The 26,030-nt window shown below is 43.7% G+C and overlaps 1 protein-coding gene across 1 annotated transcript in view; it reads right to left on the reverse strand.

The window, feature by feature from the left end:
• EBF2 (EBF transcription factor 2) overlaps positions 1 to 26,030 on the reverse strand; it is a 172,301-nt gene that overhangs the window by 15,785 nt on the left and 130,486 nt on the right. The window contains exons 8-13 of the mRNA XM_073325474.1: positions 15,421 to 15,538; positions 13,512 to 13,642; positions 12,742 to 12,868; positions 3,489 to 3,577; positions 2,207 to 2,272; positions 1,928 to 2,105 (exon numbers count right to left, since the gene is read on the reverse strand). Of these exons, the coding sequence (XP_073181575.1) occupies positions 1,928 to 2,105; positions 2,207 to 2,272; positions 3,489 to 3,577; positions 12,742 to 12,868; positions 13,512 to 13,642; positions 15,421 to 15,538 (709 nt within the window). The remainder of the gene's footprint in view (positions 1 to 1,927; positions 2,106 to 2,206; positions 2,273 to 3,488; positions 3,578 to 12,741; positions 12,869 to 13,511; positions 13,643 to 15,420; positions 15,539 to 26,030) is intronic.

Consider the following 26,030-nt stretch of genomic DNA (forward strand, 5'->3'; position numbering starts at 1 on the left):
AAAACACGCTCAGAAATTTGTGTTTTTTGAGGCTGTGTGTGTATTTTCCTAATCAGATTTGATAGTTTAAAACTTGAAATCGGAGTCTGAGATCTGAAAAAAACAGTAAGCTCATCTTTTAATGGTTTTGTAATTTGTGTGGGTTGAGGTTATACTTTCAAAATAATTAATGGATTACCACTTAAAAATAAAGTACCAAAATGTATTAGTAATGGGAAACTGCAGTCAACTTTGGGATATACCCTCCTCCTCTTGTCTGTCACTGTGTGAGAAAAGATTGGCCCCATAAGTCGGAAAAAATTGGCTCAACTTGACCAGTAGGGACAATGGTTGTAAATACTGTAGGAGCAGGTTTTGGTCCATTTTTTCCCCAATCAAACACAATTTCAGTTTTCAAAAATGACTGGAAAAAAAGAGGAATCAAGCTAAAAAAAAATTCTGTATTTTCATTTTAGGCTCAGTTATTTTTCAGTGAAGAAACTTCATTAGAAAAATGTCATCACCACTAATTTAATGTAAGTTAGTTACCATTTAGGAAATCACTGGATTCTGCTAGTTGAGTTAATCCAGGTAAATTAATAAAGAAAATGCAAATCAACATGAACAATTACGTTTTTCTATATATTACATTCCGGAGCTTGTTAAGACTTCATGATATCCAGTGCTGAAACCTTACTGCTGATCTGTGTAACATTACCTTTCTAGTTACATTTGGCAGGATATACCTGGACATAAGTTCATATGACATGACTTTCACCTCCTGGGAGGACATTGTGTCCAACTAACTGTGCATTCAGACTACCCAGATTGTATATTACAGGAATCTAGTGTTAAACTGAGAAATCAAGCACTCCAGTCAGGACATTCCAAAAGTTTAAATTGCTCCCCTGATGTTAGCTCTGCTGTGCTGCATGTATTTTATGGCACGCATTACTAACAATGGTACATTAAGGTTCACATTCAACAAGGAAAACAGCACTAGTAAATACATGCAATTTGGCAAAGTTAACATTGTAGAAGAAACAATTAACTTTTAAAAATTCTCAGCCTCTCTCCACAATGGTAGTAGATGCATTTACTGTCTTGGTGTTTTCTGAGGGCATGGATATGACTGAAAAATGTGAATTAGAATGGAAGTTGGAATTCAGCCTTACGTTTGCCAGAAAAGAGACTATGGGTAAAAATTTCAAATGCACCTAAGTCCTAATGACTTCAGTGAAAGTTAGAAGCTGAAGTCCCATTATCAAAAGTGACTTAAAGCCCTTGAACCTAACTCAGAGAGGTGCTTTGAAAATGTTCCCTTCTTAGGATCTGCTCCAAAACCCACTGAAGTCCAAAGACTTTGGATCAAGCATTTACTCATCAGATCTGCTCCTTGTACTTGGATAGCAGGCCAGAAATTTGTCAAAACAGTTTTTCAATTAAACATGTAGATTTCAACAAAATTGTTTAGCTATAAAAAGCAGTTTTAAAAGTCTGAAGAGGTCAAAATCAGAATAAAAATCAGCCAAAACGAAATTTCAAAACTTTGTTTTTGGTCCAGGACAGAATGGAAAAAATTTAAAATCATGGCATTTCCTGCAAAACAGGAAACCAGGTCCCTGCCCAGCTCTAGTTTTGGTGACAAAAATAAGGGGTTTGTATGATTTACTCCAGCCCCACAGAGCCACTATTCTGTCTCCTGTGTCACCAAAAGAGTTGTTACCTAAATTCCAGTTGCAGAACCTTTATTGTTGAGGACGCATGAGCTAGAAAGAAACTAGCTTGCCCAGTTTGCCAGCAACACATTAGCTATTAAGAAGGCCGGGTGCTACTTTTCAACCGAGTAGATATGGAAATTGAGACACCAACATGAAAACAGAGATCCCCTGACGCTATTTTTACAATCACATTTTAGGATATGTGCAAACATTATAACAGACATTACCTTGGTTGTTCCCCTGTGTCGACTCGGAGATGCTGACTCCTAACTGGCTCCCATAGGAGTTGATTCCCATCATGCTGCTGTGAGCTGGAGAACTAGACAAAGCAGGGATCTGGCCGGGATTCCTTGGGACACTATACAATGCTTCTGCTATGTCCGCAGCTCGCTTCAGAATAATATCCTACAAGACAGCAACAGCCTACGGTCAATTTAACTTCAGGAAGTTTTTACAAAACCTTGAAAAAGGTTTCTCCCCACCCCCACAAAAGCAGTCATTCTAACCTGGTTATTATGTGGTGTTCCATACAGTGCTTCAACTAGGTCAGCAGCTCTTTTCAACAGCATCTCCTGGAGGAGGAAGAGATGTATGAAATGGCAAACCTTCAGAGACCCCCTCACCCGCCAAAAAAGACCGTTTTCTGCCTGATCTGTTGTTTGTTTGAAATAAAAACCAGGGCCAAGATTTTCTAGTGTGACTGGTGTTGTGGGAGGTCCAACCTGGTATACTTTGAAGGAGTCTTGTTTTCAAAAAGTGCTGCCACGCACCCACTGAAAATCGAGCCCCTTTCAGGTTGGGCACCCAACATCGCCAGTCACTTCGGGAAGTTTTTACCTACACGTAAGAGCATCAATAAATCACAGTTTTATACTTTAACTGATAAGTGTGCCATCCTTCTGTCTAGGAGCTCTCCATAGTCCTGAAATTGCTCTTCAGAACATTGATTATAAGAAAATTTAAGGTGGGGTTTTCAAAAACACGGAGATGAATTAAGAGCATGAGTCCCCATTGACTTCCAAGGGGACTTTTGTTCCTTACTCAGCCACTTTTGAAAGTCCTACCCTTATTCTTTAAATTACACACATGCTTTTTTTCTCAGTAATTGTAACAAACAATTAAGATTCCTCAAAGCCATCTTCAGTGTTTCTGTCATCTGCTGTTAATTATCTCTGGTTTTAGGGTTTGTTTGTTTTTTAATTACCATTATCTTCTTTCATCAGGCAAATTATACAAAGTTATTATTACTTTTAAATATAATCAGAAATTAGGCTCAGATTCTACAATGGAAGGGTCAAGCATGGCTATTATTATTGGTATTGCAATAGTGCCTAGGAGCCCCTGTCATGAACCAGAACCCCATGTGCTAGGTGCTATATAAACCTGGGTCTTTATACATTATCAATGTATCTGTTCCATGTGGTTTCAAAGCAGGCAGCCTTAAAGCTCACCTCTTTCCTGCTGTCATTCTGCTGATGGACCCCCTAAAACTGGATCTGTGTAGGCAGATCCCTGCAGCTCTATGGATCCTTATAGAATTCAATGGGGTGCCAGTTGAGTGCAAAGATCTGCTGCTGTGGATAAGGGCAGTAAACTACAGATTTGTACTGGGAGGGTGTCTGCAATGGTGGGTTCCCAGCTATGGAACTGATTCTCACACTGGCAATAAAAGAAATTCCACGTGCAACACATGGGCTGTAATGGTCAGATCTGACTTACCACTCTGTGCTTTATTACATATCAGCAGAAAAGAAAGTTGCAATTTAAAAGGCTTAGTGAATCTTTTACCTTGGCTAGTCTCTCTGGGTCACCGGGATGCCTCGGGATGACCTTTTGCAGTCTCTGGAAACCATAATCGATGGTGGGTTCATTTAAAGCTGGAAAAGAAGAGTGGTCAGACATGAGTGTGAGCCTTAGGCAATTGCTGGTTTAAAAAAACCCACAAAACAAAACATGAAGCCTTGAGGTGTATTCCGTGGAAGCCTGATCCAAAGTCCACTCATGTCACAGGAAAAACTCTTGTTGAATGGAACACCAAACCCTGCAGTGTCCTTAACATCATAACCTTAATGAAAAATTGGCCCCAATTAAGGGAGAGTCTCAGAGCCCAGCCTCCAGCCCGAGCCTGAATGTCTACACTGCTATGTAGACAAAGCCTGAATCCAAACACCCGAGTCAATTGACAACAGGCTCAGATTAGGTGTTGTAGGTTTTTCTTTGCAGTATATACTTGCCCTTGGAGACATATCCTCAGCGAGAGTAGATGGGCATAGCTCCACTGCAATCAATGGAATTATGCTAATTTACACCAACTAAGGATCTGGCCCTTTGGTTCTACTATTGCTGGACCACCAATTTGCTCTGTCAGCTTGGTTGTCACTTTCTCTGTCACTCTTTCTACCAAGCTCTCAGGATTCTTGTGAGGCTTTTGCTTATAGAATCCTTTAATCATCCTTGGAGTTCAAGGTAACTGAGCTCCTTGTCTCTCTTCTCCATTTTTACCTGGCTCCCTCTCACCATCTCAGACTCTCTCTTTCTTCCCAGTCCCTCCCATCTGATGAATGCAACTCATCCCACCTGTCTAGGCTTCCTGTGGCTGCCAGAAGAGTCATCCATTCCCGCTGAACCTACAGCTTGAAACTGCCTGCCAGCCCACTGCTCCAGATTCTATGCCAGCCTCATCCACAACCCCTACTTAATGTATTGTTGCTGGCACCAAGCCCCAGCTCATGACCAGTGGGAGGGCAGAAGAACAGGGAAGGTAACATATAATACCTGGAACAGAGGCAGGTAAATTTTAGACTGGATCTACTTAAGATTGCTGATCTGGTACCTCATTCCTCACCTCAACACCCTCCATGTCTACTCCTGAAGTTGCCTTATCCGTTAGCATTAGTCAGTATCCTAAGACTTGACCCAATGCTTGTGAAATGCTTTGTAGTTGTCCATTGGAAGACAAAGTATTGCAGCCCAAATTGTCAAAAGCTAGTGGTGATTTCGGGTGCCTAATGCCAGACCTCTAACAGGTGACTTTCAGAGGGTGGGTGCTCAGCACTTTCTGAAAAAAAAATCAACCCCTTTGAGGTATCTCAAGTCAGGAATCCAAAAAATGAGCCCCTCAAAATCATTAGCTCTTTTTGAACATTTAAGCCTACCACGTGGTAGTAATTATGTTCAGACACTTTGTGTGGGGAGTATGCCTACTATGAAACCCTCATGGGCCAACTGGCATTTGGATAAAGTGATGATCCAAAATTCAACTATGTACCCCAAATTCAAAATTCATATTAGAAACCAACATTGACTTCTCTAAATCTCTGAGTACCCAAAGTCTTTGGCTGTCCTCAGACACAACGTTTACTAATAAAATTAAGGATCTGGCTTGTAAAAACCCAACTTGCAAGTGGTGATGAGATTTAAATGTGAAATTAACTCAACCAAGTGCTGAGAATCTTGCTAAAAATTCCTTGTACTGTTCAATGCTTAACATGTCCTTAACTCATTTGGCAGAGTCCCCAGTCAATGGCAGCATCTTCCATCTCCTTGTGCCACTTGGCCCTATAAAAATGATCCCTTGAAAGAAGTAGTGCCAACAGCTGAAAGGGTCCCATCCTATCCAACACTTAGTTCCTTTCCTCACAGTACTCAGCACCTTTCAGCATCAGAGCATCAGGCACTAGAAGAATGAAACCATCAAGTGACACAGAATATTACTCTGATCCAGATTTTCTGTTTATCTGTGTCTGTCTTTGGTATAACACCATGAAGGTAAAAGGTCATATTCCCCACTGAGATACATTTTATATTTACTTTTTATTAAATAATTATGGCATGGCATGAAGTTTAAATATTACCGGAGCTAATAAAGAGGGAATTGAGTAGAGAAAACCCAGACCAGAGAATTTAGTCTTGGCTATACTTAGAATGTCTTCGCTCTCCACTGGGAACCATTCAGGTTTGCTTAAGGAGTTTAATAATACACATTTCAACTGCCACAGAATCTAAATCCCATTTGAGAAAGGGGGAATTTTTTGTGTGTGCCAATCTTGAGAATTCATGACAATTCTCTGGAGGGTCTATACATCATTATGTGCCATTTCTCTTCTTGCTTGCGAGACTACTAGTTTAGGTTATATATCTTGGACTAAGCAAAAAATAAATATATATATATATGTGTATATATTTAGCTAAAAATATCTAATGAGGAATATCCAAATCTATTACTCATGGAAAGGAACTGGCTACTACCCAACATGGTTCTTTCCCAAGGAATTGGCATGTATATATTTGTATTGTGCTCTGACATCTTAGAGCAGGAGAAGGTTCCTAGATCATATAAAACTGTTCTAAGAACAATTCAACCATTTTACACACATTATATATACAGCGGCTTTGATCACAAAGGACATGCCCAAAATATCCAAGTTGTTCACTTTGTTCACCAATGAAAGGCGACCACCTCTGAGGGAAATGCTTCCAATTGAAGCTGAAGGGTGGTGGGGGGGGTTGGGAGGGGTGAGGGTTTAGGTTCAGTTCCCAAGTTGAACTGTGGCCACAACATCGTTACCACCCCAACCCATTAAAAAAAATGCTATGGGATGTTCAGGTTATAGAAGGTGCATATATATATACGCACTCACTCCGAAGGCTTATAGGCCAGGATTTTGAAAAGTGACTAGTATCTTGGGGTGCATAGCTGGAGCCTCCTTAAGGGGTCTGATTTTCAGAGGATGGATTTTGAGCACTTCTGGTGTCTGAAATTGGGTATCTAAATAGTATGACATCCAGAATCACTAGTCACTTTTGGAAATTTTGGCTGTAAGTCTCAGGAAATCTTCCTGTTTCAGCTCACCATGGTTGTGACAAGCCACTTTGGTAAGCAAGTTTCACACACTAAACATCTGTTGAATTTTCAAGGTCAGACAAAAAAATTTTATGTGGACATCAGGTAACGGGGTAAAAAGAGTTAAAAGCTAGTCAGCAAATCAGATGGTCACCTAAGCTATTCACATCCCTCTGACATAACTGGTTTGATAACAGAACATTTACAGTCAATAATAGAGCTAGGTCTAAACGCACTGTAGCCCTCCTTAGTTTCTCTTTTGCACAGGCATGAATTCAGCTGGTATGCCCTACCCCGTACCTCTTTTATGCTGCCTCTTATGCTCCAGAATCTAAGCTTTCATTTACGATACAAATAGGGGCTTGTCTACACTTGGAAATTTATCAGAATAGCCATTCTGCTGTTGCCCCCCATGTGCACACTTGTATTCCAGAATACGAGTGACTTTCCCCCAGTTTCGCTTAATCCATTTTGGATAAATCTCATTCTGGAATAAGAGTGTCCACATTTGTAGATAATCAGGAACAACTTCATGTTCAGTCAGACCCTACGTCTCTAGCCGGAACAGTTGTTGAGATCGCCTCAAAAGCAGAAACTCACACTCATGGAACTGGTGCAGTGCCATCTCCCTGCATTTGCAGAACCTGAACAATAGCTCTGCCCCACTCTTCTCAATGAAAGCTAACTCAAATACCCAATGATCACTGACGCTTTAAATGTCAGCATTGTTATTTCACTGCCCAATCAAGTCACGTACACATGAGAGGGAGGATGACATGCACAATCTACTATGAGTGACAACTCATTCTGACGCCACCAGCAAATGGTCTTAGGAGATACCACTTCTTTCCCTCCCTCCTATCAAGAAGAGACCAATCCAAGGAATTTAGGAGAGCCCAGCAGGGGAGCTGGGAAACTTCCGCAGAGGGGAACCAAGCGCAAGAAGCCCACTGGACCAGGTCTGAGTGAAGGGACGCCAAGTGGAAGGAGCCCAGCAGAATCCATAGGTGTGTTCTGACCTCACCGCAGGAAAGCTGAGTGACTGGAGCCCATAAAGCATATGTCAAGCATCTGCACAATCTACTGTTTGTGGTGAATCATGTGCATGGGGCTTATTTTGTGGGCGGAGCTTCAAAAAGTACCAACTATCTTTCTTTTTTCCCAATCTGATCCCTGTCTCCGACTTTCGAAGCACCCTTTAATTTATGACAATGTCACTGAGTACTCTGCTGTATTTGCTGGGCCTTTACAAGCAACTCCCTAAGGTCCTATGGCTATTTCAATGCCCCTTTCTGGCATGTGCCCTTCATAGGCTTGGGCGGGACAGCAGCTGCCCGCAAGAAAAATCACATGCTTTTCCCAAGGTTAGTTTCCAACACTATCTCCATCCTTGTAAGTACTTCTTCCGAGAGAAGGATAACAAGGCCTTCTCAATTCCAGTTTACAAACCTTAAAAAACCAGCACGTCCTACAGTGTGCTGCTGGCATATTTCCCAACCCAAGGCAGCCCATTGGGAGTGCAGTAAATCCCACAGATCATAGAAATGTAGGGCTGGTAGGGACCTCGAGAAGTCATCAAAGTCCAGCCCCCTGCGCTGAGACAAGACCAAATAAACCCCAGACTATTCTTGACTGGTGTTTGTCCAACCTGTTCTTATACTGCATAGATGAGATTAGTTTACCTATCAAGCCTTTCTGTACAAGGATGAAAAGCTATGTTCAAAATCTTCCTGCCACATTATGTTTGAGATGAGTTTCCCTACAACAAACTACGTGCAGAGCTGGGGTCAAGTATAAGATCAAAAGCTTACAATGAGCCAGATTCTCACCTGAGCTCCATTAAAGTCAAGAACTTGGGCTTATATATTATTAGAGGCAGAATATAAGGCAACTGCTACATTAGTCGTGGAGAACAAATGCCTTCCTGTACCAAGAACGGCTAAGGAAAAGGGGGCGGGGTCACTCAGAACCCAGAAATGGGTGAGTCACCTTTAGTCACAGCTTTCACCTTTTTATACTGCAAGATATTAGAGGTCAACGTTTTGTCCTAAGGATGACATTTTACATAGTCATTGATTAAAAAAGAGAGACACGCTTTTTGTTTCTCTCTCTATATAGAATTACATAAAATTTTATATAATTATATCCACATTATCAGATTCAGCAAGGCTGTTCAGCAAACTCCAAGAAGAAGCTAGCAATGTCAGTCGATTTTTCAAGACTTTTCCATAGACCTCTAAATTCTGTCCGAGTTTTCCATAATGGGATCCTTATGGAAAAGGCCACACATTAAATTTTGGTGATGAGAGGAATGTGATGGCTGAATTGCAGCACCCCGAGTGATAGCACTTAAGAGTGGGAATGCTGAGAGAACCTCAATGGCAGCATTGCTCACACAGCACACTTCCCTCATAGCCTGTGCTGAATACACATCACAGGGAGCATATGCACTCCAGCAACAGCACCACTGTGGCATTTAGACTTACCCTGGAAATTTCTCTCTGATTCTTATACTGACCATTTATATCACTCTCTTCTTCAGCTTGTCAATGCTGCTCTTTTATAAAAAAACTAAAGCTTCATCAGATTGAACATTACTATTTGATTATATACTAAATATTGAAAGCTTTACTCTAATCATGGGGAATCATGTACTTCAAACTACCAAAATCATTTCTGTTCCATCTCCACCTTTCTACAATAGATCTGGATTGTCTTGTGATTAAAACTCTGGGCCAGGACTCAAGACACCTGTGTTCAATTCCCAGACTTGCCACAGACTCCCTGTGTGACCCCGGGCAAATTGCTTAATCTCTCTCTGTCCCAATTCCCCAGCTGTAAAATCGGAGTAACAACACTTCCTTTCATCTGTTTAGATTGCGAACTCTTCAGGGTATGGCCTGTCACTTACTATGTCTATGTACAGTGCCTGACACATTGAAACCCTGAGCTTAGTTGTGGTCTCTAGGTTCGCGAGTAGTATGAAAGTATAAATAATAATAATAGTCATAGAATCTTAGGACTGGAAGGGACCTCAAAAGGTCATCTAGTCCAATTCCCTGCACTCATGGCAGGACTAAATACTGTCTAATTATGCTCATGGTCTGTCTTTAGCCAACTATTCAGTGCTTCTAACACTACATGACCCTTAGTTAGCTCTTTTCACCTGAAGATCTCACAGCACTTTATAAACGTTAAGGCCCAGATTTTTAAAAGCATTTAGACACCCAGCTCCTATTGAAATCAAGGGGTCAGGTACCAACATATCTTTTAAAATCTAGGCCTAAGGGCCTAGCACGATGGGATTCTGATTCCATTTGGGGCTTCTAATTTCTACCAAAATACAAATACTACTAAGAGGAGATGTCCCGCACTCTTTGATCTTCTGGGGATGGTGTTATGGCCTATGTGTTTCTTAGGAATATTGCCTGACGGAGGTTGAATGTAAAGAGTATTTCTTTAAAGAAAGGGTTCTCCACTTTTTCATAGTGTTGACATAATTTAATAGAGAGAACCAACCTTTCCTCCCATCTGCCACCACACAGACCACCTCCCCCGACATAAATGTGAGCAACTACAGCCAATCCTTATAAAGAACTTCCAGGAAACATTTAAGACATTTTTAGCTGTTTTACTCTCCACGAGAGAGGCTTTCCTGTGCTTGCCTATCTTTCCCTTCCCTCACTACTGTTGTATGTGCCCACTGGCTGCCATCCTCCACCCAAGAAGTGGCTGCATTTTCCTGGTGCAGTAGGTAAAGTTTGTAAAGCACTACGGCCACAAAAAGAGCTCCAGAATTTTTTTTAAAAAACCTTTGCGGTTCTTCATAGCACGGTCAAAACAGACTCATGATATCACAGCCATGGAGAGAGAAAAATAAACATGTTATTTTCATAGCTTGGAAGTTGTTTTTGCTGCTATTATCAGCAGCAATGACCTGGGGGAATTGATTACGCTATACTTAATAGCTGTGTTTATCATTTTGCCTAACATGATGGGAGAACTACAAGTCCTTGGGTAGATCGATTGAAAAGTTGTCTAATTTCACACCAGCTTATGTACTTCTGAATCTTCTGCTCACATGCTATTTTGTAACATATGGCAGTAAGCACCCACTCGCTCCTCAGTGAATCTAAACAGATATCTCCACGCTGATAACAAGAGCAAAATAGGCAGATTATATTATCCTCTCTCTCTTCTGCTATTTGTCATGTACATCTTCATGTCCTCTTTGGTGGAAATACGCTAATTAACATGTCAGAGAGCAGCACTACAGTTTGACTTCAACCCTCTAGAGATGGCACAGATCAGCCCTGCACATAAAACACAGACCTACAAAAAGAGGACTAATTTCCCCATAATAAAAAGACACTGCTCTGTTTTATGCATTTCTCCATCATTAAGACCCTGATCCTGCACACGAACATGCAAGCAGTCCAATCCATTGGATTTTCAGTTGCGTATACACTTATATCTTTGCAGGATCAGGGCCTAAATAAGTAAGAAGTGCCACCGAAGAACTTAAATTTTCAGTCTCTGACTCACGATATGCTCAAGAATTAACAGATCCTCCCCTTGTAAATTTCATACCAGACCCAACCCTGGTCCTGCAGCCTGTTAGTAAGTGAAATCAATGAGAAAGCTCATTTGCATAGGACTGGGTCCCTGATGGGTTTTTTCAATCTTGTGTCTGTACAATACAATTACATTTCATGCAGATTTGAGATCACAGTCACTTGAGTTTCAGTAAGTATATCTGCTAGTTAAAGAAGCTGTGCTCAATGTATTGAGGGCTCAGATTTATCCTTCCACAAATCAAAGCTGTCTCTTTAAAGGGAATTTGCTTACAAAAAATTATGGCAAAAGTCTCACCTCACAAACACGGGTATAAATCCAGAGCAGCTCCTTGCGCTTTAGTGAGGTTATTCTGGGGCAAGATCCGTTTCAGGCCCTAATCATCTGGGGCCCAGTCCAAAGTCCACCGACATCACTGGAAGTCTTTCCATTGACTTCAGTGGGCTTTGGATCAGGACCCTACAGTGTAAACTCACTGGGTCAAGGATTGTTTTCTGATTTGTCTGCACAGAACCCAGCGTAACAGGGCCCTGATCCTAGACTGGATTTCCTGCCTGCTACTGGAATACATATGAATAAATACATTCTTAAGTAATAATAATCATGAAAGCTTGTAAAAACACATTAAAAATTAAAATGAGAATTATTGCTTTTTTAAAAATTATATGTTTAATAAATTTATAAAAATATCAATATTTCATTGAAAAAATGCCCATTTTTGAAACATTTTGACTGGCTCACCAGGTAGTCAAAAAACTGCAACATTATTAAGGAAAAATTTCTGGGGGTTTTCAGGTTGAGAATTGAATTTTTTTGCTGTGAAATTTGTCCAAAATTTGATATTCTAGAAATGTTTTCTAGATCTAATAGTAATAATAGGTTTTTTAAACCAAAAATCATTGCTTAAATTCTCAGCCACCTCAATAAAATATTACTACTAAAAATCTATTAGTTACATATATACATAATCCTCTAAAACATGCTACCATTCTCCAGCCACATATATTAGGAGGTAAAACTTTACTGTGTATACTGACAGCAAATGAAGACTCTTCTTTAGTTGCACTGATTTCTTTTTCTAGAGCTATAGATCTCTCTCTCTCTCGATATATAAATATTCTTCTGATGGCAGAGGTAAATGTGGGGCACTAAACAAGTTGACAATATCCTTTTAAAAAATAAAAAAAGTCATCAAGATTTATTTTGCACTCAGCTCATTGGCTTCTTTAGACATAAGACATTCTGCCTATCCCTGGGGGCCATCCTGAAAACAAGAGGTTACCCCCAGTGAGAGAGAAATGTAAAATAAATACTGTTATAAATAAAACATCTTCCAGTATGCAGAGCAATGCTATCAAGTTACTGTACACTTAATATATCTAGAGAGAGAGCCATACTGTATCAGCATGAGCTTTAATCTGCAAAATATATTAACATGTGGAGTAATATTCCCTTAGCTTCCTCATTGTGTACAGGTTTTATCTCCTTACACTTCCAAATACTCCAAATAGCAGAACAGTTTTCAAATGGCATGTGGCAAGTATTTAAAAGAGAGTAATCGATATTACTGAGAGGAAAAGACATTCATGTTCCAGCCCTCCACAGTAAATCACGTTCACCTACCGGTGTAAATAAACCTGCCCGGGGCTCCTTTGCAGAACTGTTTGGATTTATACGACAGTGTGACTTCGACTACACCAGGAATGTGACGAGGGGGGGTCTGGACTCGAATAGCGTGAGGTGTGATAAGCTGGGAAATAACAACAAGAGAGAAGCATGTCATGTATGGGATGTTGGAGTTTTTCCCCACTGGCCCCTCGTTGTGTTTCTCAAGCAAATGAAACTGTTTACTACTTCCTAGGAATTGCCAGATTGGATCAGACCAGTGGTCCATCTACTCCAACATCTTGTATCCAATCATGTGAAGCACCAGCTGCTTCAGAAGAAGGTTCAAGAAATCCTGCATAAGGCAACTTACAGGATAAATTGCCTACAGGGAAAGTTTCTTCCTGGCCCCCATTAATTAATTGTTGATTTATGCCCTGAAACTTGAAGGTTTGTTTCCTTTCCCAAACTCCAGGCCTTTTCTTTTAATCCTCCCCGTAACTCTAGATATTCTTCTTATCCATATAAACATCCAGTCCTTTTTAGAATCCCACTAAAAGTTCATGGACACAATGATACAATGTGGCAAAGTATTCCACAGACTAACCAAGCATGGGCGAAAAAGCATTTCCTTTCCTCAGTTTTAAAGTAACCATCTTCCAGTGTCATGGACCATCCCCTTGTTCTCGTGTTATGATGAGAATGAGCGAATAGTAGTTCCCCATCGACCTTCTCTATACCAGCGATATCTATCTTCGGCTATGCAATAGCAAGTTACTTTTGCCTACCTCACTCCATACAAGCATGGTCCCAAATACAACTTGTAGCCCATCGAAGAAATTGTCTCCTATAATGATCACCATTGCGCCCCCTGTAGTCCAGCCTTCACTTGGGCTAATAGCTTTGATGCATGGTGTGGCTAAACAGAAAAGGGATAACAGAGTGGTCAGTTAGTTTTCTTGCAACTGGTTTTGGAGCCTAGGTTTTTGGGTAGGTCGGGGCCAGTTATACCCCATGAGTGGATGGCAAAGCTGTTATTTGCACGAATTGCACTGGTGCAAATTGTGACTTATAGTTTTGCCTGTCCACTCTTGGGGGTTTGCACTGCTGCAGCTGTATTGCTGGCTTGTATACCCAGTGCCACCATAGCTAGGACACGTACCCTTAATTCGTTCACCCACGAAGACGGCTTACCACTCCAAGGAACCGAAAGTAAAATAAAATAATGTTGTTCTCTGCCTTGCTCGTGTTAATTACTTGCCTGTTCATTACCGGCACTTAACATTGTGTCATTAAGGTCTAATAGGCCAACTGTAGTACTGGGTGTAAAAGTGAAACCCTTAAGTGATTGGGCAGAGGCTGTTTTAAAAACACTCATTAGCATATGATCACACAAGAACAAAAAAAGCAGGCTGTAGGAGGGATGTGTTACAATTTACTGTGTTTATCAATGGGATAAAGAGATATGGAAATAGCTTGCCTTTCCTCCAGTTCCTATCAAGAGACAATTTCTAATAATTTTTGTGACTTTATGGAATTTTTGTGACTTTTTTTTCCTGCTCTTTTCCATATGTTCAAGGCCTCTGGACTATACATCCCATCAGGAACCCAATATGGTTTCCAGGCCATAACCAAAGTCAATCCATCACTCCATTCCCAATGTTGACAGGGTCAGAGGTGGAGGGGAACTTTGGCAGGGCTCCAAAAACATGAGACTCCTTTGAACAGCCAGTCAATCACATCCAATCAGTCAAGGAAAAACTGGATGGCTTCCTAGGCTTGGAATCCTGGGATTTTCCTTCTACCATTTCACTACCCGCTGGGGGGGAATTAACACTGCTCCGAATTCTTTACTGATTCAATCATTTTCTTCCAGTTCATTAATTCTTCTTAGGTTGATACAGGGCACATTTAAGAAGGGGGGCAACAAAACAGTGTAATGAAATAATAGCCTTGCTTGTCTCTTCTACTAACATCACAAACTCTTCTCACTTTCACAGGCTTCAGGGAGATTGGAGAAGGGGGGAAGAGACATAGATAGGATTTTTAAGTGGTGCCTGTTTTGAAGAAGTGGAGTTTGTGAGAGGGGCAGGGACGGGGGGTGGGGGTGGGGGGACGGGGTGGGGTGGGGTGGGGGGGGGTTACCCACTTTGAAGCTTAACAGATACAGGTATTGGTAATTGCTTTAATATACCCCCAAGAACCGTCCCATGGACGACGGCAATTCCTGCTTAGCCAAACAAACTAAAATCAATTAGTGTCAGTTTCCTTCTGCGCATTGTTATGCTTTGCACACAGTTTGTTTAAGAGAACCAGACACTTTTTCATACACATCTTGCACTGTAATGTTTCTGTTTAAGTAAGATGTCATGTTGCCTAATTTGCCTGAAATCAAGTCTGGGCCAGCTGAGCAGTAAGTCTGACATTCTTAGCTAATTGTGAACGCTTTTACAGAGTTTTTCATCTTCACAGCCCTGTACAAATTAACTAATGAATAGATGGGGGGGAGTCTCTCTCTTAGGTGAAGAAGGATCATATTCTGCATGTGGTAGAGCCTTTCTTGGGTTCATCTTCCTTCTCTAAAGCCCCTGAAGTTCTGCAGCTCTCTCCACTCCCACCAAAACAAACAAAAATTCAAGTGCAGAGTGTGTGTGTTTGTTTTCACTGGTGTACCATATTCCAGACAAAGTTCCATACCTTCTGAGGGGTCAAGTCTCCTCGCTCTCCGTCCATGTTTAGAGTTGTTATGAACAAACATGTTGTCAGACACTGCCAATACATGTCCATCAACATTCACTGTTGTTGATAACACAACCTAGGAAAAAAGGCAGGTAAATGACTTGTTTTAGTATTCAGCTTTTGATGTATTTATTATTATATTGAATTAAAATCTTGTTCTATTTGTAAAATATAATAGTTTATTTCCCACTGGGGGAAAAAGTATTTTCACTTTCTATCCTGTGCCTTCATTCCATTTAACATGGCATCCAAAGGGCCATATGCTATCCTCAATGTACATGACATAATGAACCAGTGACTAGAGACTATCTTAAGTTTAGTTTTCTGTGATGCATTGTAGCATAGAGGTCTGTATGTACAGACAATGAGCGCAGACTGCAGAGCACCAGAATAATGTGCTCGCTGCTATGTATATATAGAAGCACAGCCATCTGCTATCCTACACACACGTACATCATAGGAAATCAAACTTACAACCATCTGCTTCTAAAACATAGGTTTCTAAAACATGAGATAAACAGAAACTTCCATTAGCTGCAAGGGGTAGAAGGGCCTGGTTTCCAGAAGATGGCACTCAGTACTTTGTGCAAATCAGGCCGCTTTAGGGGTGTCTTAGGTTGGGCACCCACAAATTGTGGCTCTCAAAATCATGGATTTTGAAAATCTTGCCCTTTTTGTCCAATCTCGCTGGGTCCCAACAGGACACAAGTCAACTCCTACAGGAAATAATCATATTTGTTACTGAGACTCATTGAGATCTCTCTTTAAAACAAAATGTCCTAAGCTATAAATCTATTAAACCCAGAGATATGTGCGTCTTTAAACCACATATATTAAAAAAAAATCCTTCATTTGAACAAGTATGAAGAATGTGCATCTCATTAGAACTTTGAAGTCCAGATCCTCAGCGGGTCCACATTGGTGTACCTCCCTTGGCTTCAACAGAGCCTCCCTCATTTGCTGCTAGCTGTTAAGGATCTGACCCTGAGCGTGTGCATGAATTTTCAAAGATGCCATTGTCATGCTTTAAGTAAGAGACTTTCAGGCTTTAATTGTTGATAAACTGTATTCAGCACACAGCAGGAAAACCCTGCCCTCCTGTAGGATTTTGCTGGTTTAAAAATGCTCTCGCTCGGTCTCTTTTTTTTTTTTTTTTTTACGACAAGGTTAATTCATTCCAAAAGGCTCTTGTCATACTGTACATTAATACTTCTCATGCATTCCTGTCACAAAATGTGCTGCTTTTGTGTGTGCCAACTGATTTCATCATTGCACATTTGGGTGGAGTGAGACTCTGTTCCAAAGTGAACGTTTCCCGCATGACATAGCTGAACCCAGTCAGATGCACCTCATTATTTTCCGTTAAACAATGGAAATAAATTTTAATCTTTCACTGGCCAGCACAGACCATGCTATGGCAACAGGGGAATAGACCTGAATCATTCCAGTGTCTGAAATATTTACGACAAGATTTTAAATTGTAACCAAATGTAAATCAAAAATATACCCCATATATATATATATATATATATATATATATACACACACACACACACACAAAATATACAAATACCCAGCCACACAGAGACAATTTTATATATCCACACACACAAAATATATATTAATACACACAAATATAAATCGTACACATTACAGGTGTGTGACTATATAGGTATCTGTATTATACACAAAAAGTGAGAGAATATAGATGATCAACGTTTCATTTAAAAAGGTTCTACTGGTCCCTGAAACACAACAATAACTTCCAGACAGAAGTCACATTCTTGTGAAGTGCTGAGCACCCGCAAATCCCATGGTGAGCAGGGATTGCTGAGACCCCCGTAAGACCCCTCTCCTGGGTGGTTTCATTTTGTCACCTCTCAGGTTCACCACTGGGGGGGCGAAGACACCACCTCACAGAATGAAGCCAGAGTAAATAAATAAAACCATCCTCTGAGATGGACCCAACTCACAGAGGTTGGGTCTGGATCTGAACTCGCTCCGTGTTTTTTGGAGGTTGTTGGAGCTTAGGTTTTGGTTTGGGCCCATCTCTTGGCATTACTGCAATTCAGCAAGAGAGAGATTGTGTCTTCTTGACTATGATTCTTCTGGTTCACTTTTTTATCTATGCTACAGAGTAAGAATGTTTTAGATGATGGAGGTAAAGTTACTGGCGCTCCAGACTTAGCTCCACTCACTCCCCCTTGCCAGGCGAGGACAATCAAATGGTTGAATACTGAAGATTAAGACTCAACGTTTTAAGAATAAAAGGAAGCAGAATGTGCATTCCACCATAGTCTCTAACTCCCAGGCCCTCCCCTTTCACAAGCCAACAACTGCTTTCCCCCAGTGAGTATTTCCTGGGTCACGGAGGGTGACCCTTTCCATCTGGAATCAATCAGTCAACTCCTGACAACTTCCTGAAACACCTCACTCCATTTCCTGTTCTCTCCCCCTTCTCTCTTTCCCCCTGGTTTGCTTCACTCTTCAAAACTACAGGCCACAGCAGCTTAATGTTAGAGGGTCAGACACAGTTAGACTCCAAAACACTACACAAGGACACCTTTGACCTTCAAAAATCTTTACATCTTAGCTAAACAAATCAAGGTCAACATTTCTTACCATTACCTTGTTAACCATTTATAGGCAGTTTTGCCAATGCCCTTCTGAATGCATATCCATCAATACCACTTGTTCTCCCAAGATCGTAAAACATGGCAAGCTTTGTTTTCTTTATGTGTATTGAGTGCTGGTGAAAGGTGCTGGCATGACTTCCCTGGAGATTTAAGTCCTCAAATTTATCCACAGCACAGGCAAGTTACCTCAGGTACCACTATGCCAACTTGTCTGATTCCTCATCTGATGAGACCACCTCTCCGGGTGAGATTTGGCCACTAGGCCCATTCAGTTTATGGCTGTTCCACTGAGATCAGCAATGGGTGGCACACGTTGTTGTGGCTTTGGTAAACTCTTCTTGGGAAAGAGACTGAGAACACCAAATTATTTACATAGGGCATCAAACACCCTTTTGGCTCACGGCTGACCTGGGCTCAAGTTTAAGCAATTACGTAGAAACAAACGATTCTGCATCCCAATTCCTTGAATCAGCTAGTTCTCCAAACTGTAGTTTTAGAAGAAAATGAAGACTATAGTGACCTGAACAGTTAGAATAAAAAGGACAAGGCATCACATTCACAGACCTGAATCGGGGTTCCAGCAAGCATAATGGAGAGAGATTTGTGATCTTGTAAGTGGGGTTTTCAGCAGGTCTTAAGATTTACTTTGCTAGTCTGGATGGTTCCTCTTTACTGGCCTCAGATATTAGTTAATTATTCCCCGGCAACATTAGAAACCTGCATGTTTCTTCGAGTGCTTGTTCCTGTTCATTGCAATCAGGTGCGTGAGCGCGCACAGTAGCCAGAAGATTTTTCTCCTAGCAGCATCCAGGGGGTAGGCCTAGGTGCCCTCTGGAGTCGCACCTTCATGGCACCCAGTAAAGGGCCCTGCCGACCCGCCACCCTCTCAGTTCCTTCTTACCGCCAGTGACGGCAGCTGGGACTTTCCCTTGCTCTTGCTTCGGCAAGTGGCTTGGCAGTACTTTCAGTTTTTGCTGTAGATAGTTAGTTCTAGGTGGTTAGTATAACATAGTTAATTCACTTATAAGTTTCAGTTACAGGGAGGGTCCTCCTCCCCTCTTCCCCCCCCCCCCGGTTTCCTTCCGCCCCATTATTTTTCACCGGGGCATGCCGCGATCCCCAGGCTTCAAGACTTGCCAGGACTGCGTGAAGCGCATGGCTAAAAGTGACCCCCACACCTCCTGTTTACAGTGTCTGGGCAAGGGCCACCAAAAAGACCACTACAAGATCTGTCGGGAATTCCAACTGAGAACTCTTAAAGAGAGGGAGCAGGGGGCTTAAAATCCTCCTCATAGAGGCAGCTCTCTGACCTCAGTCGGACCCAGGCACTGGGGATCCTGCTTCCAGTATGTCTTCTTCAGCACGGAGCACTCCGGCGCCATCTTTGAGAGATCCAACGTCAAAGAAAGACACTGCCAAGAAGGCTCGGCACCATCATGGAGGCTCTCAGGGGCACTCCAGCCTTCGGCACCAGTCCCAATAGCCGGCATAGAAGAAGAAGAGGACAGAAAGAGGCCGATCCCCCTCAGCAAGATCCAGGGATCAGCCATCAGTGACAACTCAGTTGGGCCATGGCTCTGAGGCTCAGTGGGGCTATGTCGACTCCTGCCCAAGTGAGGCAGTCAAGTCCGAGCCCGTCACGCTTGCCGATCCCCCTCAGAGCACCTGCTGCTCCCGTCCACCCCGGAGCCTTTGAGGCAGCACAGGACCTGCTGAGACTCACGCCGCCAGTCTCGCCCCTGAGGCAGGAGGATGTGTGAGCACTGCAGGCTCCATCCCGGCACCCCGTTCAGTCAAAGGGAAAGCCAGCAAGGATGTCACGCCAATCCCCTTCACCTCGGTGCCCACCGACGTCAGTGCCTCCATCCAGGGAGCGGAGTCGGTCCCCAGGCAAGAGTTGCAGCGCTGCCCAGGTCCTCCTATTCTGAAACGTCAGAGTCGGACTCGTATCGCTCGGACGATAGCAGGAGCAGAAGGTCCAGCTCATGGCACCATAGGGGGTCCCGCCCAATGCAGTGGCCCTCACAATAGCAGAGCCCGGCTCAATAGCAGAACCCGAATTCTTTTGGACTCCATGGGCTTTCCATCAGGGCCAGAGTCGGAGCCATGGATCCTGCTTGGGAGCTGCGTCGGTGGCGTCTGCAACATTTGTTCCGCCACGACCAGCAACTGAGCCAGTACCTCTGGCGTCAACGCCATCGGCCGTGGCACGGTCACGGGCATCGACACCGACCACGGCGCCGCCGGGGGCATCAGACTGCTGCTACGGTGCTGGCTGCAAGGCCTTCAGCACCGACGTAGTCATCGACGCTGGCTGCGAAGGCGTCGATGAAGACCCTGGCGCAGGTGCGACCTGAGGCATCTACACTGGTGCTGGAGTGGGACCAGGCATCGGCACCAATACCCAGGCCCTTCACGGCGCTGGAACTGGGCCAACCAACCACAGCCCCCCCCGGGGTCACGAGATACCTTGGGTGGGGATGGTAGAGAGCAACCACCCCTTCTGGTGGCCTCCTCCGCCTCCTCTTCACAACCTGAGGCGCTGGCGGGCACTTCCGTAGCCCCAGCTTTGGAAGACTCCAGGGTGTTGCAGCAGTTGATGCGCCGGGTCTGGGCATTAAGGCGGAGGAAGTGGTCGAGGATGCAGACCCTGTGGTTGACATCCTGGCCCCCTCTGGCCTTTCCCGTATCGCTTTATCATTTATAAAGACAATTATGGACATGACTAAGACCCTGTGGCAGACCCCGGCCCCACTGCCAAGTGTAACTAACGCCGGTACTTTGTGCCCTCCAAAGGTTATGAACACCTTTATTCCCACCCCCAGCCTGACTCTCTGGTGGTGGACGCTGCTAACCAGTGGGAGAGGCAAGACTTTCAGGGCCCTACCCCCAAGAATAGGGACACTAAAAAACTAGACCTATTCGGGCAAAAGGTGTACTCAACAGGGGGACAACAACTCCAAATATCTAACCAGCAGGCTATTGTCAGCGGGTACTCCTACAATACCTGCTCGGCGATGGCTACATTCATGGAGTTGCTCCCCTCAGACTCTCCACAGAAAGCACCTCAGGTTTGTGGTGAACAATACGCACTACCAATTTACAGTCCTTCCGTTCGGCCTGTTAGCAGCACCTTGAGTCTTCACCTAGTGCGTGGCAGTCATCACTCCAACCACTCCAGTCATGCATAGATGTATCGACCAGCCCGGGACAGTTTGGACAGGATCATGACCCTGCCTTGCCCAGTCCTCAACTCCTTCCTGTGGTGGCTCAACCCTCAGGAGGCGTGCTCAGGGGGTCTCCTTCACCAGTCCACAGCCATCTCTGTCGCTCGTGATGGACGCACCAGACGTGGGCTGGAGAGCACATCTAGGAGACCGCAGGACTCAAGGTCTCCAGCTGATCTGGCTCTCCACATCAGCGTCAGAGAGCTGACAGCTGTGCACCTGGCATGCCAAACCTTCTGGGCATACTTAAAGGGACAATGCACATCAGTTATGATGGACAGCACTACGGCAATGTTCTATATCAACAAACGGGGCAGCCCTCTCCTCTCCCCTGTGCCAGGAAGTCCTCATGCCGTGGGACTTCTGTGTAGAACATTCAATACACCAACAAGCGTCGTACCTCCTCGGGATACAGAATGAGATGGCGGACCACCTCAGCAGGTCCTTTCATGGCCATGTCACAAATTCAATCTTCCAGAGGTGGGGCTTTCCCCAGATAGACCTGTTCTCCAGGCAACGCAACAGGAAGTGCCAGCAATTCCAGAACCACAGCCTGGGCTCGAGAGCAGACGCGTTCCTCCTCCACTGGGGAGGTAGTCTCCTATACGCCTTTCCACCCATACTGCTCATTCACAAGGTACTCCTCAAGATCCAAAGGGAACGAGCTCAGGTCATATTGATAGCACCAGCCTGGCCCCATCAGCACTGATACACATCTCTCCTAGACATGTCCGTGGAAGCTCCAGGTCACCCTGCTGCTCTTCCCGGACCTTCTGACAAAAGATCATGGTCGCCTCCAACATCCGAACCAGACCAGGTTAGACAGGTCCTCCTTGGCAGCAAGAAACCCTCTAAGAGAGCTACCTATCTTGTCAAGTGGGAGAGATTTTCAGTCTGGTCAGCGCAGCACCTTACGTCCCCGACGCTGGCTCCAGTGCCACTTATTCTGGACTACCTGCTCCATCTGAAGCAGCAGGGGCTTTCATTGTCATCAATAAGGGTTCACTTGGCCACCATCTCGGCCTTCCACCCGAGCGCGGAGCGCCGCTCTGTCTTTGGTAACCCAATGGTCAGCCGGTTTCTAAAAGGTCTAAAAGGCCTCACGTGCGGCAGCCTGTCCTGGCTTGGGACCTCAACCTGGTAATTTCTAGACTCATGGGACCGCCCTTTGAACCCTTGGCGTCGTGCTCCCTGCTCTACCTCTCTTATGAGGTGGCATTCCTGGTGGCATTCCTCATCCAGGAGGATGTCTGAATGTAAGGCCCTAACCTAAGAGCCTCCCTACACCGTGTTCTATAAGGACAAGGTTCAGCTCAGAGCTCACCCTGCTTTCCTACCAAAGGTTGTCTCTCAATTTCACATTAACCAGGACATCTTTCTCCCAGTATTCCACCCTAAGCCACATTCCAGCAGCAGGGAGCAGAGACTCCATTCTCTGGGTGTCCGCAGGGCACTGGCCTTTTACATCGAGAGAACGAAGCTGTTCAGAAAATCGGTCCGGTTATTCATGTCAGTGACCGACAGAATGAAAGGTCAGCCTGTGTCGTCACAACACATCTCGTCATGGATAGCGTCCTGTATTCGTGAGTGCTATAACCTGGCAGGTGTTCCTGCACCTCCGATCACTGCACACTCCACCAGGGCTCAGGCTTCATCTACAGTGTTCCTGGCTCAGGTTCCTACTCAGGAAATCTGCAGAGAGGCGACGTGGTCCTCCATCCACACTTTCACTACGCAATTACTCAGCAGGCTAGAGCCGATGTGGCCTTCGGATGAGCACTGCTCCAATCAGTGCATAACTCCGACCCCGCCTCCTGAATTTGGGCTTGTGAGTCACCTGATTGGAATGGACATGAACGAGCCCTCCAAGAAGAAAAAACGGTTACTCACCTTCTCGTAACTGTTGTTCTTCAAGATGAGTTGTTCTTGTCCATTCCAATACCCACCCTTCTACCCTTCTGTCGGAATAGCTGGCAAGAAGGAACTGAGGGGGTGGCGGGTCGGCAGAGCCCTTGGATGCTGCTAGGGGGGAAATCTTCCAGCTACTGTGCTCGTGTGCTGCACACACCTGATTGGAAGGAACATGAACGACACATCTCGAAGAACAACAGTTACAAGAAAGTGAGTTACCATTTTTTCACTACATCCCTGTGCTATTCTCATTTCTCAGCTGGATTACTGTAATGCACTCTGCTTGAAGACCAAGCTAAGGCTTCAACTACTGCAGAGAACAGAAGTGCTATCCAAGTTTGACGCAATAAACCTGGGCTCTGTAGGCTGCACTGGCCTCCCTTTTGCTTCCAAACACAATTCAAAGTGCTAGTTTTAATTTACAAATCCTTACCTGGCTAACTGAGTGAGAGGCCACCTCTCCTCCACACCCCTTCTGACAGCGAAGATCTGTCTAGATGGCTGTGATTAACAGTCTCAAGATTTAAACCTCGGACACTAACAGCTGGACATTCGCAATGGAGGATCCTTGCTAATTGAGTCCCCTTTTCAGCAGGGTACATATTTCCATGTCCACGGGGGTGGCGAGAAAGGAGGATTCTTTACGTAGCCTGAAGATGTTCTGTTAGGAAAACTAGCTAATATTGTAAAACGCTTCCAGACCCTCCGATGAGATGTAAGGTAGGAGCTAAGCAATCTCTCCATCATATACACACTATATCTGTCTCTGCGCGCAAATATGCACCCCCCCCAATTATATGTATCTAAATGTATCTAAATACACACAGTGTTGTACATGGACAATACATACACACAGTGTTGTACATGGACAATACATATTGCTTTTGTATCCCTAAACACACACATTTACATATGCATGCATACACATCAGGCATACATGCATTTACATACATGCAACACATCTCATCGCTGTGGAAATGAGCTCTAAAAAAACAACAACCAATTCCTGATACCCTTCCAAGTGAGGAAAAAATTCTTTATGACACTTGACATCTGGAAACAATATTAAATTCCTGATGTACTTTCCCTTTTAATTGTGCAGTCACAGTACCATGTTATTTTAATTTTTCCAAAAGAATAGCTACTCTGTGGATATTTTCATTATTATTTTCCACCTGGGTGGAAGCTACACACATACACCGGCTCATCCTGTCGTCTTCACTCAGGTAAGATTCCCACTGATGTCAATGGGAGTTTTGTTTAAATGAGGACTTCAGGATTAATGCTTAGCATACCGTGTTTGCTGTCTAGTTGAACTAGGGATGGGCTTAACAGAAAAATGCCAGCAACCTCTCTCTGCACCAAACTTCCATTGATTTCAGTTGGAGTTCCACATTTAGACCCCGATCCTACAATGAAGGCACAGAGGACTATCTGCATTGACCTTATTTCAGGGGCCCCAGAGTGCCCATGGATTCTAGTATGTTAGAACTTGTGGATTAATTCTTAGCCAAGGTGAGCTTTTTCTCACATGCTCAGGGATGAACTGAGCAAACCAATCTGGGGTCAGGGATCTCTAGGGATATACCTTGTTTCCCCCCACCCCTTTCTACCTCTCTCTGGAGCACTGAGAAGGGGAAAACCCGAAAGGGTATATCCCATGTCGTTGTTTCTTTTAAATGCAGTGGGTAGACAGGTCTGTGGTTAGAGCTAATATTTTCCTGCTTGTCCACTGTCTGAACCACAATGGTGCTCTAGGATCTGCTCAATCAGGATGATCCTGGCGCAAGGAGAATTCCCAGTCAACAGGAGGCTAATGTTTTAGCACTGAATCTTAGCTATGCATTTTAGCTGAAGTGCCTCATCACAAGTCAACGGAATTACCATCCTCGCCCTTACGCAGTGGTCATTACCATTAAGTATCATTGGACTTCAATCAAGGTCCCTGGGAGAAGTCCTCATTAAGTGGAGTGGAGTGTATCATGGTTTTTTTATGCTGTTCTTGGGGGAATTGCCCTCTGAGAACATAGTGATGATGGATATGGTGGTATTATGAAGGCTTAGCTTTCCAGTTCAGGTGAACTCCAATTGCCAATATTAAAAAATGGGGCCAGATCCTCAGCAAGTGTAAACTGGCCTAGCTCCATTGAGGGTCTCACCTCGAATGACAAATATTTTCATGAATAAAAGTACTAATGAGTTGAGTTGGCTAGAATTTGTGGGGCCAATATATGGACAGCCACTGGATACTTGGGAAAATATTCACCAATCCCAAAAGTTGCACGTATGGCAAGTGACTTCAAACATCTGAGGAGGGTAACTGATGTAAGTGAGCATCATAGAGTGCACCATTGTTATTTTTAAAATAGTTTGGGTTGTATTTTATGACAATTCACTGAGTTTCAACCTTTGTTGCCGCAACCCACTGGTGAGCGTGTGATTACAGGTCCCCACATCTGTGCCAAATCCACAGAGGATGTGAATCTGTTACAATCCCACTTACAGAGCCTTGGCTCTTTTGTGTGAGATGTAACAATTTATCCTTTAAGTTCTCCAAGTCCCCAGTCTAATCCCTGGTACGTCAGCCAAGAGGCCTCTCTCTCTCTCTCACACGCACAATCTAAGCATTTCCCACAATCAGATTCCCGACCTCCAGAATTCTGGTTTTGTAAATAGTGCATGTCACTTCTAAAGCCTCAGCCAAGTATTTCCAAGCACTTTACAAACATTAATTAAACCTCACAACATCCCCATGAAAGATAATTACGCCCAATTTGCATATGAATAAAGAGCA

This window comes from Lepidochelys kempii, chromosome 26, assembly GCF_965140265.1.
Source record: "Lepidochelys kempii isolate rLepKem1 chromosome 26, rLepKem1.hap2, whole genome shotgun sequence".
NCBI lineage: Eukaryota > Metazoa > Chordata > Testudines > Cheloniidae > Lepidochelys > Lepidochelys kempii.